Raw genomic sequence first — 13755 nt, 5'->3', positions numbered from 1 at the left:
AAAAAGGTTGGACATCTTTTTAGAAAGAAAAGGTATACAGGGATATACCAAATAAGTATACAGGGGAAGAATGTTGATCCAGGGATTAATCCGATTGCCAATTCTTGGAGTCAGGAAGGAATTTATTTTTCCCCTAATGAGATATCATTGGATGATATGACACTGTGTTTTTTTGTTTGCCTTCCTCTGAATCAATAAGGAAGTATAGATATAGGATAAAGTATCTGTTGTCTAAATTTAGCATAGGTTGAACTTGATTGACGTAAGTCTTTTTTCAACCTCATCTACTATGTAACTATGGAGCAATAGGAGGAGTTATAGGGAGCGGTTATATGGAGCAAAAGGAGGAGTTATAGGGAGCGGTTATATGGAGTAATAGGAGGAGTTATAGGGAGCGGTTATATGGAGCAATAGGAGTTATATGGAGCAATAGGATGAGTTATAGGGAGAGGTTATATGGAGTAATAGGAGGAGTTATAGGGAGCGGTTATATGGAGCAATACTAGTTATAGGGAGCGGTTATATGAAGTAATAGGAGGAGTTATAGAGAGCGGTTATATGGAGCAATAGGAGGAGTTATAGGGAGCGGTTATATGGAGTATTAGGCAGAGTTATAGGGAGAGGTTATATGGAGTAATAGGAGGAGTTATAGGAACAGGTTATATGGAACAATAGGAGAAGTTATACGGAGAGGTTATATGGAGTAATAGGAGGTGTTATAGGAAGGGGTTATATAGAGTTGTAACCCGCTATTTTCACAGTCTATATGTGCTATTGGGGGACCTGAGTCCATCCTCCCTTAGTACACCATAATTGGACCCCTTGAATAAAACCAAATGAGACTTGTGTATGTAATAACTGGTGCATTATGACCCCTGGTATCTCCTCTACTCGCATTGAAGCCATGTACTTTTCCACTCCTTCCAGTAGCTCTCCTCCGAATTTGGACTCGACTTCCTCCACAGTATCTCCGGTCGACAGGACTCACCTTCCCCAGATCATGCTTCAGTATTGTTCACTGCCGGTTCCCAGCGACCTCTCATCAGTGTACTCTTCATGGACTTTATACGTTGAGGTTTAGGGCAACTTGTTCCTTCTCATCCCGTACGTCCTTGAGATGTTCCAAGAATTTAGTGGGTTCTTTTTCCGTTCTCGTAGACCGAGATACAGAGTCATGTCATCGGGTGGGACACTCTACAGGGCCATTTCCAGTCGCCGTAAAAACTCAGATAATCTCTCTCTGCCCTGCTGGTGCATCCCTCAAAACCGGAAGTAAACATCTTCCCCACTCTCCGCAGCTCCAAATATACTCTCCAGTACCCTCCGATAATCAGCAGGCGTGACTCATCCTAACCTCTCCAGCTGCTCTTATACTAGCTAGTGCTGGTCCTTTAAGGTTCTCTGCGACCAAAACGTTCTTATCTTGATCAGTTCCTCATCATTTTTGTACCATTTGAGTGGCCTGGTCCATCCAGCTCTCGAAGTCGTCTTCTCTCATCGGGGTGCACACTATTCCTGAGAAAATCCTTAAATCACCTGTAATAGCTATCCATAACTACATATATTTTTCTACTAACTGTCCCATGGCCATTATAAGAGTTTCAGGTGTTGTGGGGTAATTTTCTATGGGAGGTATTGGAGCCACCGAGCATAGTCCATTTTGAAACTCATTCTGGGTTTTCCTTTTGATAGGAATTATTTTACCTTATCTACTAGCGGGGCGCGGTCAGGAACACTAGGGCCAAAATACTTTATATGTAGGCCTTCCATGGTACACCAATCGTGAAAAATGACGCACTCATTTTAATGATAATTCAACCCACATCCGCCGTGGGGGCGCGGTTGGATATGTGTCTCCATGTGGCTGATCAAGAACCTCCTTTTATACAAAATGGAGGTACGGGACAATGCCAAAATGATGTCTCATGGTTTTGGTAATTTACCGAGTTATTAATGGAGGGTTAGCTATTTATCACTAATATTTAAAAAAAAAAAAAAAAATGAAATCCTAGCAGTGCCTCCAAAGTAACCCCTCCATTTCCACAGTCTGTCTTCCCTTAGTACGCCATCATTGGAACCCTTGAATAAAACCAGATGAGACTTGTGTATATAATAACTGGTCCTTTATGACCCCTGGGCAACCTTAACCCGGCAGCTCTTAAGAAAACACTGTATACTTAACACACTATATATACACATATGCAATACACAATAATTGAGACCGCTGCGCTATTGTCCCTTATATTAGACCCGGTGTCCAATGAGGAAGACACTTAGGCCAATATTATTGCCAGCACTGCGTTAGAGCTCTTATCTCAAAATGGCGTGTAGCTACGTTGTGAGCCTGTTATGGGTGACACATTTGTGAGGTGTGTGTGTAATACACAAAGGATACTCGAAGGTTGCAGGAAAGACCTCCCGGTTGTCTGTTATCCTGTTCTGCTTTAACAGCCAGGCAAGTATCTGGATCTCTCTTCTCCTCTGTGAATGGGTTCTTGCTATCTGTCTCTCACTTTCTCTCTCCCACCAGCCTCCTTTCACCTCTGTGGGTGTCAGGCTGTTCCTCTTAACCCCATCTCACTGTCACCTGGGCTGTCTCTGAGACTGTCACTACCTATCTTTGTCTCTGTCTATCAGACTGACAGTTGGTCTCCAGATTCTCTCTGTTTTTCTTCTTATCCAATCACATATCTCCTGTCATGTGTTGCCAGGCAGATCAGGGACAGTATTTCATTCCTTATTGCATCATGTGATAGGTGGAGCAGATTAATGCTGTATTGGCCACATACATATATATGTAGTAGGGGCTACATAGTAATAGGAGTTATATGTAGCAATAACAGGAGTTAGGCTGAGTCCATAGAAGGACAAGCAGTGCTGAGGCGTGCGGACGCTCCGCGCTGAGCCCCGGCATCCTCAATGAGGATGCCTTGAGAGGGGGCTCACGCGAGCGTCCGCAGGCGTGCGGAGGAGTTGGATTTTTCAGCCGACAGCCAAGCTGTTTTTCAGCGCGCTGTCGGCTGAAAACATCCAATCAGCGCGAAGCAGCGTCAACATCACGGCGCCATGACGTCGGCGCCGTGACTTTGACGTCAGTGCGTCGCGGGCGATTGGCCCAGCGATGTTACTGCCTGCCTCCCCCCACCTCCCCTTCCCTCTTGTCCCCCCCCCCCTTCCCTCCCTCACTTACAGTTGCTGGAGAATTCTCCCCCTCACCCTTCTCCTGTTTCACAACACTGAACATTTCACAACTTGACTTTATAATCCAGGAAATATCAGCGCAAATCCCAGATATGACACAATGTACTCCCCACACCCCCACTAATATAAATACCCCCCCTCCAATCTGAAACCCATCCCCCCCATGAGGGCGGTGGAAAGGACTGACAACGTATAAAAGGCGAAGACGAGACAAACAACTCAGCCTGAGATATCCAGGATCTGAGCGCAGGTAAGAGAGGGAGACAGAGAAGAGACTGACAGTGAGATAGAGGGAGAGAGTGCCACTGAAAGAGAGGGAGACAGAGACTGCCAGGGAGGGGGAAAGACAGAGGAGACTGGGAAGAGACTGCCAGAGGGATGGTGTCACTGATTTTTATATACATTCCCACACTTTCACTAATGTGAATTCATAGTCAAACGGTCAGTACCATTTGTGCCTAAACCTCTTGGATAAAGGGGAACTCTCTCAACTCACCGTTTTGACCATTTTCGTCAGAATCAGACTCTCCCATCCATATGTTGAAGGACCTTTTACTCTTCATTATGGCGCATGCAAAGCAAAACATGACGTTTCAAACCTCTGACTGACTCAGTCACCTGAAAACGAAACCCCTTAAAACAGGGGTGCTCAATTCCAGTGCTCAAGACTCCTCAACAGGTCAGGTTTTCAGGATAACCCTGCTTCAGCACAGGGTGGCTCAATCAGTGACTCGGTGGAAACCTGACCTGCTGTGGGGGGTCTTGGGGACTGGAGTTGAGCCCCCCTACCCTGAAGGCTTGAAACGGCATGTTTTGGATTGCATGCTGCACAATAAAAAGATAAAAGGTACTTCCACATATGGACTGGAGAGCCTGATTCTGGGGGAAATTATCACAAAACGGAGAGCTGTGTGAGTGCTACCTTTCCTTTATTCTGTCCTGTAATTGTTGCTCTGGCCAGAACAGAATTAACACCTCCAGAAATGTGCTTATTTTTTTCTGCTCAAACTATAATTCTTAGGCTAAGGCCCCGCTCCCTCAGTCAGCGCGCCCGCACTGCAGACAGGCAGCGCGCTGACAGGCACAGACAACGATATTCGGTCTGTAGGGAGCCGGGGGGGGGGGGGTGGTTTGAGCGGAGGGACCCGCTACTCCCCCCCCCCCCTCCCTCCACGGGCTCGGTCTCCCGGGCTGCAGGAGGGAGCTGCTGCGGGCTGCTGGAAGGTAAGCAGCTTCCGCTCCCTCCCCCTTCCCCCACAAATGCCCTCCTCACACACGCTGACACACACACACACCACCCCCTACCTTGTGGAGGAAGCTGTCTGACAGCTCCCGCCCCCGCCGCTGATAGGCTCATCAGCGCACCACGTGACGCGTCACCGCTCGGGATCACAATTTTCTTGCATCCCCTGGCGGCTGACGCGTCACAGCGCGTTGTGAGCCATGCAGCGAGGGGGAACTGGGACCGGCTAGGAAAGGATACCCCTGCTGGTGAGGAACGCGCACGTGTCCGCGCGCGCCGCCGGACGCAGCGGGACCAAAGCCTTAGGCCTTGCCCCCGCTGCCTGCTACACGAGAGCCCTCCCCGCAAAGGCGCCGGGCCCGCTTCGAGGGGGGGCCGCAGCGCTCGCGCGAGAGCTACTCCTGCTCTCAATAGAATTGAGAGCAGGAACTCGCGTCGAGCGGCTAGGCACGCCCCCGGCGGTTCAGCCAATGAGGGCAAACCTGCCGGGTGACGTCATGGCCGCGCCCCCGTCACTCCTCCGCCACGCCCCCCCCCCCCCCGGTCTCTGCTCCTGCAGTGAGCTGCAGACCGGGGAATCACCGGAACGCGCAGCCAAAAGCGCGGGCGCGCATTACAGCGCCGTGACCGGGGCCTTAGCCTTAGGCTGCGGCCCCGCTGGCGCTGACCGCGCTCATGCTTGAGAGCGATAATGTCACCAGCTCTCCAAGCATGAGCGCCGAGTGTCCTGTCTATTTTGCAAGCGCGCGCACGTGGGGGCATTGGGGGCATGTTGAGCGCGCTTCAAAGTCACTTTTCTTGTCTCCCCAAGCACCAAGCTTGAGAGAGCGTGCGTGCCCACAAATGACCGCGCGCACCGCGTGAGCAGGGACGGGACAATTTAAATTGCAGGAACTAAACTTGGCAAGTGCCGCATGCTCAGCGCTAGCGTGGACGCAGCCTTGTGTGTGGATCTTGAAAATGGAGTTCCCCAAGAGGTATGCCACAGTACCACTACTGGTTCTTATAGACAGAGCCACAGATAGAGAGACTGATGCAGGCAGAGAAATACAGACAGTTAGTCAGTATGTGTCTCACACCCTTGTCGTATCTTCTCTACTCTTTCAGGGATGTCTCTCAGTTGGGTGTCTATCCTGCTTGCTCTGTGGGGCTCTCTGCCCTGCGTGTTGGGGTCAGTAGCCCCTTGCCCCTCACTTTGCAACTGCACCTCTTCCCCCAATATCTCCGTGGTCTGCACCTCCCCAGAGCTGTCTTCCTTCCCCAGCCCTCTCCCTCTCTCCACCATCACCATCTCTGTGGAATTCACCAATATCAGCGCTCTCTGCCCAGACGCTCTCTCCGGGCTGTCTCTCCTGGAGGAGCTGCATCTCTCCAACAACGCCCTGCGCTCCCTCCCCAGCAGACTTTTCACGCCCCTGGGGCGGCTGCACACCCTGGACCTCACCAACAACCTCCTACAGACTCTGCCCCCCCGGCTGTTCCGGGACACCCCCTCCATGCGCTCACTGGTACTCAGTGGGAACCTCTTGACGGAGCTGTGGCCCCCCGTGACTACCGTGCTGGAGGGGCTGGTGTGGCTGGACGTGTCCCGAAACCGCCTCTCGGCTCTGCACCCGGACAGCTTCTCATCGCTCCGCAGCCTGCAGAGCCTGGACCTCTCCTATAACCAGCTGCGCGAGCTGCCGCCCCTGCTGCTCCGGGGCCCGCACAGACTCCAGCGCCTGCACTTGGAAGGGAACGCGCTCTCTTCACTGCCCCCTACGCTCTTCGCGCACTCCCCCCACCTGCAGTACCTGTTCCTGTCGCACAACTCGCTGCGCTCCCTGCCCGCCGGGCTCCTGCGCCCACTGCCCCTCCTGCACACCCTGGACGTGTCGGAGAACGCGCTGCGCACGCTCCCTGCTGGGCTGCTGGAGGAGGCGCCGGGGTTAGGGGGGAGCGTGGAGCAGGCGCTAGACCTCTCCGGCAACCCCTGGCAATGTGACTGTCACCTGCTGTCCCTGCATAGCTGGGTGACACAACACCGGGCTGTGCTCTACAGCACAGGCAGCACACGGTGCGCCGGGCCTGTAGCACTCAGGAACGTTACCCTTGTACAGTTGCAAGAGGAGGATCTGCGCAGGAGCTGCCCAGAGACCCCAGGTGATGAGCCAGAGTGGAAGACCACCATACAGAAAAAGCCCTATATGAAGACCCCCATAGTTACATAGTAGATGAGGTTGAAAAAAGACGTACATCCATCAAGTTCAACCTATGCTCAATTTAGACGACAGATACTTTATCCTATATCTATACTTACTTATTGATCCAGAGGAAGGCAAACAAAAAACCCCAGTGACATCTCATCCAATGATATCTCATTAGGGGAAAAATTAATTCCTTCCTGACTCCAAGAATTGGCAATCGGATTAATCCCTGGATCAACATCCTTCCCATGTATACTTATTTGGTATATCCCTGTATACCTTTCCCATCTAAAAAGATATCCAACCTTTTTTTGAACAAATCTATTGTATCTGCCATCACACAGTCTCCATGGGTAATGAATTCCACGTTTTTACTGACCCTTACTGTAAAGAGCCCTTTCCTTTGTTGCTGGTGAAATCGCCCAGGCAAGAAGCTCACTACAAATATACAGTACATAAACACGGTCATCCTGCGCGGGTACCCTTCGGTCGCTGTGACACCTTGTAGGGGTCCCGATACAATATACACAGCGCTATAGTAAACTGCAGAAGTATATAATAATAATAATAATAATAAAGTGCAATATAGTAACACGCAAAGTGATAGATTAACATGCAGAGGGATATAATGATGCAGAGAAATATAAAAACATGCAGGGTGATAACGTGCAAAAGCAACAAAAGTGAACAATTCTGTGCAAACAATTGTGATTATAACCCTATAATAGGAAAATACAATAATAAATTGTGATGCACCCTTCAATGTCTGTGAATATTCGTGAATTTTAAATGTGAATATTATCAGTGTATTATTAAATAATACATAATTCAAGTGAAAAAGTGACTTATTAATATACAACCAGAGAGTCTGCTGCCAGTCAGGAAAGATGGCTCAACATCTTGTATAGCTGATAGAAGAAACAAAAGACAGCGCACAACTCTCATTATGTAATAAATTATATTAAATGAACAATGTGATGACGGTAAGTATTGCACGTACATCCAATAAAGTCATATCAAGCGTTACATGTCAGGTTCATGTTACCATACGGCGCACAGCTGCTCTCCTCCGATCGCCAGCATGAGAATCCGCTCCTTCGTCTGTGGAGGTGGACGTCCTATTTCTCCTGGCTCTCGATCAATGGTTTACGGTAGGTAACCGTTCCTCACGGCTGCGTAATGTCCGTAATAGGTCTCATATGTTTGTAGGGAAAAGCTCCTACTCACCTGGCATACAGACTGAACCAAACTCCTGTGTCTCTACGTTACAGCCGCTGACGGCACTAGACTCGTCACTGGTAAAGCAACCAATCGGTGAGTCAGACCGGCTGAATGGTGGTGTAGAGAAATCGCTTTAAAGTCAGATATTGACTAAAAGGGACAGGGATCCTACGCGTTTCATAGATGGGCTCTACTTCATCAGGGAATAAAACTTATAGAATAAAGGTCCTTACTGTTGATTTATCATAGTTTGGACCTGAGTGATACACTGGCATCCTTTTGCATATGTATCTATAGCAGTTGTGATACAATACAACATTATAGAGTTTTTATATGCCTGTATATATATATAGTGCAGAATAAATGAGTTCTTCAGTATTAGGTGATACCTTTTTTATTTGGACTAACAATTTATGTGATAGGACAAACTTTCGAGTTCTTCTCTCTTCCTCAGGTTGATAATGCTGGTTTACAAAGGAATCTATGGCTAAAACAGGGGTTTGGAAACCAGAAAAAAACAGAGATTTAGATTAGGTGCAGTGACAAAGGGATGTTTGAAGAAATTGGAAGGGTAATAAAATGGTGACAAGTAACAGCATGGAGGGCAAAGGGGATGCTGTGGAGGGTGCGGGGGGAGGGGGGGAGTTGTATTGTATTGTATTGTATGTCTTTATTTATATAGCGCCATTAATGTACATAGCGCTTCACAGTGGTAATACATGTGGTAATCAAATAATTAACAGATAATATAAATAACAGGTCATGGGAATAAGTGCTTCAGACATAAAAGTAACATTAAGGAAGAGGAGTCCCTGCCCCGAGGAGCTTACAGTCTAATTGAGTTGTGGATAAAAAAAAAAAATATATACACACACACACACACACACACACGCAGTGATAATATATAATATATAATAACATGCAGTGACAATATATCATATATAACATATAGAGTGATAATATCTTATATATAATAACACGCAGTGATAATAAATTATATATAACATGCAGAGTGATAATATATTATATATAATAACACGCAGAGGTAATATATTATATCATGCTGTGATAACATATTATATATAATAGCATGCTGTGATAATATCATATATAATAATATGACGTGATAGTATATTATATGTAATAAGTAGTGATAATATATATATATAGATATATATATATATATATATATATATATATATATATATATATATATCTATATATATATATTATCACTACTTATTACATATAATATACTATCACGTCATATTATTATATATGATATTATTATATATATATATATGATTATTATATATGATATTATATATTATTATTATTATATATATATGTATAATGCAGTGATCGTATACTATATATAACACAAACTGATTATGGATTATATATATTAACATGCAGAGTGGTAATATATTACTTAGAACAAGTAGTGATAATAATGTGTCTCTCCCACATGTGTCAGTGTCTCTCCCACACGTGTCAGTGTCTCTCCCACACGTGTCAGTGTTTCTCCTCTCACCCTCCTGTAGCACTATTACACACACACACACACACACACAATTCCACACAGGCACCGCCCATTCCCTGGCCCCACCCCTTATCCGCTGCGTAACCTAAGCCCGCCCACTATACGTCACCGGATCCCTTTAAATAGTCGAATACGGGGCAAGATCCAAACACACTGCGCGGAGGACCGAGGCACGGTAATGGGGTGGTTATGGTGCGATTGGGACAGTCACAGAGGCAGTGGGCCGGTTGGAGTTAGTTTGGTGTTTAGAGACGGGGGTGTTTGGAGACGGGGGTGTTTGGAGACGGGGGTGTTTGGAGACGGGTGGGGGTAGTTTGGTGGTTGGAGTAATCGCAGTGGGGTGGTTTGGTGGTTGGTTGGAGTAATCGCAGTGGGGTGGTTTGGTGGTTGGTTGGGGTAGGGGGGTTTGGTTGGAGTAATCGCACTGTTCGGGGAGTGATATCTGTAAAGAGATATTGGATATGTGTGGTTCACCCCCCCCCCCCCCTTTCTCCCCGTGGCTCTGCTCTTTGCCCCTCAGGTGAAGTTCCAGCTGTGAGTCACCTGTACCATGTCAGAAAGCAAAGATGCACCTTCCCCCATGGAGGAGATGCCCGAGCAGCAGGTGAGGGGGGCAATAAGGTACCCTGGGGTGAATGCTTACATGGTGCCTTAGGACATGCCAATCCTAACTATTTAAGTGTGTATAGCTGGATAACCTCCATGTTTATGTACATGGTCATTCTGCCTTTTCCTGCAGTGCATGGTGTGTACATCTTCACATATACACTGGAGGGTCTGTATGTACATTGTGGGGTATGTAATAATCCTATTTGTATATGATTAAATATATATATACGTGTCTCCCACCCCGCAGAGTGTGGTGACCAGGGTGTCCAGCTTTCCTCTGGTAAGCTCGGCCTGCAGTATGGTCAGTGCTGTGTACAGCTCAACCAAGGACAGTCACCCGTATATCCGAAGTGTGTGTGATGTGGCTGAGAAGGGGGCCATTACCCTGACTGGGGTCGCAGTGACCGGTGCACAGCCCCTACTGACCAGGCTGGAGCCGCAGAGTGAGTTACCAGGGTGAGGGGGTGAGGACAGTGGAGAAGACATTGGTCAGCCTGTAATAAATATAGTGACCTTCTCCCGCCCCTCTGATTCGTTGTTTCTGACCTTGCACAGTCTGGGCTCTTGGCCACATGTCTGTGAGAATTCCAAGGACACAAGGGACGTCCCCTCTCTGGTCCCGTGGGGGGAGGGTGAGCACACAGATCTAAAAAGCGCGGGAGGAAGGAGGAAGAAGCAATCAGGCCTGAGGGGCAGGTTGGGGAATACTTGCCCCTCCCTCCTCCCTCCTGTAACATGTTCTTTCCTCTAGTTGCCACTGCTAACGAGATGGCCTGTAAGGGTCTGGACACGCTAGAGTCAAAGCTCCCCATTCTGCAGCAGCCCACCGAAAAAGTAAGATCACACCTGTCTGTGACGGGGAGGGGGGCGGAGGTGACGCTGATCTAGCAAACACTGGGAAGATTCGTCTAATCACTTCGGTTTATCAATCATTGGCTGTTAACATCTCAGTGCATTTGCATGTTGGGGGAGGGGGAGTTGCATCTGCTCTCACTTATTTTACCATTGATGCTGATTAGCGATATCAAGTAACCCCTTCACCTCCTGGGGCCCCTCTGGCAGTATAGGTCAGGGGTCTCCAAACTCTGTCCTCAAGAGCCGCCAACAGGCCGGCTTTTATGGATATCCCTGTTTCAACACAGGTGGCTCGGTCAAAAACTGAGCCCTCTGTGCTGAAGCAGGGATATCCATAAAAGCCGGCCTGTTGGCAGCCCTTGAGGACAGAGTTTGGAGACCCCTGGTATAGGTGTCGAGCGCCCGGTTAGTTGACGTTCCTATGGTAAATGATGTGACCATACAAAGTGACAATGTATGTGACTGGTAAATAATATGTATATGTATGCAAAGTGAATTATGGTATAAACCATAGATACGCTGCTCAACCTTGTGGTTCTTGTAGACGATTCAGTGAAAGGGTTACCCACGTGAATGAAAGCGTTGTCATGTAGGTAATTACATGGCCATTGATGTCCTAGCCAGGATAGCTAACAGTCACTGTCACATCTCTCCACAGGTAATGTCTGACACAAAGGAGCTGGTGACCAGCACCATGACAGGGGCGCGTGACGCAATGAGTCACACGGTGACTGGCACGGTGTCAAGCATGGTAGGCCTGGCACGGGGGGCTATGCAGGGCAGCGTGGATATGACTAGAGCGGCGGTGACATCGGTCATGGGGACACGTGTGGGACAGCTGGTGACCAGCAGTGTGGACACTGTTTTGGGGAAATCAGAGGAGTGGGTGGATCATTTTCTGCCCATGACAGATGAGGAGCTGGGTGAGGAGTGTGTGTGTCTTTCCAGGAGGTTTAACCCTTTACTGTGGGGTCTTTGATTCTGTTTCCTGGGTGGGGGTTGGATTCACTACTTTTGAGGGGTGTCTCCTTTGGTTGGGGTCCTGACTTTGCCGTTTCCCCCTCAGTAGTTGGAGGGGCTCTTTATTTTCTGGGCTGGGGGAACTTCCCCTGCTCTGTACCCCTCGTGGGCAGGCTTTCCTTGCCTCTGCTCTTGGGGTTTTGACCATCCTCCTGCCCCACAGCCCAACTGGCCGCCTCGGTGGAGGGGTTTGAGGTGGCCACCATACAACAGCAGAAAGAGCAGCAGAGCTACTTTGTGCGCCTGGGCTCCCTGTCCTCCAGGCTGCGTCACCGTGCATACCAACACTCTCTTGGCAAGGTGAGGAACGCCCGACACACCACGCAGGAGGCATTGACTCAGCTGCACCAAACCATTGACCTGGTAGGAACCATTCGCCCCTGTCCAAATGTACCCTGAGTTTCTATCACAGTGGTGCTGAGTTTTTCTGTGGTGCTCAAAGCTGCTATTACATGTTTCCTCCTCACTTAATCACTGAGCTTCTCCTAAATCACACCCCCCCCCCCTCCTCCTCCTCTTTCCATTCTGGCCCCCGAGACTGATTCTAAAACTGACTCCTGTCCCTGAAATTAGCCCTGCTTCATCTGCTGAGCAAAGCACCAACATTGACACATCTGTGTATTGTACATCACTGCAGTATATATACCCTGGCGTGTAAAGTAAGAACTTGGTAGTATATGCAGACTCCTAACGTCTCCCCACTCCCTATGCAGATCGAGATGGCCAGGCAGAGTGTGCAAGGTGGGCAGGAGAAGCTACAGCAGCTGTGGTTAGAGTGGAGCCGCAAACAGCCAGGAAGTGAGACTGCTGACGGGATGGAGGTGACTGCACAGACAGAGGTGTGTGGGGACAAAACCTTTACAGAATTGCCCTACCTAGTTCTGTACCTGTATTTGCCTCTGACATCTACTGAGATGTTGAGGAGTTCCATGGATGCACTACCCAGAGTATGACCTATGATGTTCTTTTCTGTAAGATGCCTCATCCAACGCCTTACTGATTTGCATATGGGAACTTTTGCTACACCCCTACTCTGGAGGAGCACCTCGTACCTTCCTCTTTATGCATAGTAATATGGAGTATCTCTGCATATCTTAGTTCTTTTTTTTTTTTTTTTTTTTTCCTGGGCAGTGCCAGCTAGTGATGCAGGACTCTGTCCTCAGTGGGATGAGACCCCCAGTGTGACATCCTTGTTTCTTCTCTTACAGCCCCTGGAGTTCCGCGCACTCTCCATGGCTCGCAGCCTGACGCAGCAGCTACAGACCACGTGCCTGACTTTGGTGTCAGGAGCACAGGGTCTCCCCTCGCACATCCAGGATCGCATGCAGCAGCTACGACAGAACGTGGATGATCTCCACACCTCCTTCACCACTGCGCACTCCTTCGGAGACCTGTCTGCCACCATTCTGGCCCAAAGCAGGGAGCGTGCGTCAAAGGTCCGGGACCATGTGGATGAGCTCCTCACGTATGTGGTGGCCTCAACACCCCTGACATGGCTGGTGGGACCCTTTGCCCCTCAGCTGGTGGAGCGTCCAGAGACCCCTGACGACAAGCCAGTGGAGACCCCTCAGTAAGGGATCCTCGCTCCTGTCTGGTGTTGACTAAAGCTTGCACTTAATTGGCTAACTCTGCCCTGGACCGCAGTTAAAACTTTTAACATCAGTTGTGCCCCATTACTAACAGAATTAACAAAGAGGGGATGTCCTGGAAATTAACCTCCAGTGGCACAGCCAGTAACTCATTGAGATGGTTAACATGCTTACCTGGGGCAGTTGTAGGGTGTGTGAATGTAATTTTTGTATCAGACCTGTTTCTATCTCTTTTTGTATGGGGAGATAGGGGGTCATGATGACAATAAAATCTTGTACTGCATTTAA

General features: G+C 48.5%; 2 protein-coding genes across 3 annotated transcripts; both read left to right on the top strand.

Annotated features, from left to right (window-relative positions):
• Positions 1-3285: 3285 nt before the first annotated feature.
• Positions 3286-7393, top strand: LRG1 (leucine rich alpha-2-glycoprotein 1). The gene is made up of 2 exons (XM_075611384.1): positions 3286-3451; positions 5552-7393. Exon 2 carries the CDS (start codon positions 5554-5556, stop codon positions 6652-6654), a length of 1101 nt encoding a protein of 366 aa, XP_075467499.1. The 5' UTR covers positions 3286-3451; positions 5552-5553; the 3' UTR covers positions 6655-7393.
• Positions 7394-9423: 2030 nt separating this feature from the next.
• Positions 9424-13755, top strand: LOC142501447 (perilipin-3-like). Of its 2 annotated transcripts, none has more exons than XM_075611383.1 (8): positions 9424-9569; positions 9915-9998; positions 10251-10446; positions 10755-10837; positions 11517-11781; positions 12042-12178; positions 12592-12717; positions 13087-13755. In XM_075611383.1, exons 2-8 carry the CDS (start codon positions 9945-9947, stop codon positions 13450-13452), a joined length of 1227 nt encoding a protein of 408 aa, XP_075467498.1. In that variant the 5' UTR covers positions 9424-9569; positions 9915-9944; the 3' UTR covers positions 13453-13755. The 2 variants fall into 2 exon arrangements, with proteins under 2 accessions (XP_075467498.1, XP_075467497.1); XM_075611382.1 differs by having other exon boundaries at positions 12042-12241.

This window comes from Ascaphus truei, chromosome 8 (genome assembly GCF_040206685.1).
Source record: "Ascaphus truei isolate aAscTru1 chromosome 8, aAscTru1.hap1, whole genome shotgun sequence".
In the NCBI taxonomy this organism is placed as follows: Eukaryota; Metazoa; Chordata; class Amphibia; order Anura; family Ascaphidae; genus Ascaphus; species Ascaphus truei.
This window is presented reverse-complemented; position numbering and strand designations above follow the sequence as displayed.

Coding starts and splice junctions, on each gene's coding strand:
- LRG1 (XM_075611384.1), top strand. CDS start 5,554: ATGTCTCTCAGTTGGGTGTCTATCCTGCTTGCTCTGTGGGGCTCTCTG.
- LOC142501447 (XM_075611382.1), top strand. CDS start 9,945: ATGTCAGAAAGCAAAGATGCACCTTCCCCCATGGAGGAGATGCCCGAG. Junction 9,999..10,250: donor AGGAGATGCCCGAGCAGCAG/GTGAGGGGGGCA, acceptor CCCACCCCGCAG/AGTGTGGTGACCAGGGTGTC. Junction 12,242..12,591: donor TGCACCAAACCATTGACCTG/GTAGGAACCATT, acceptor CTCCCTATGCAG/ATCGAGATGGCCAGGCAGAG.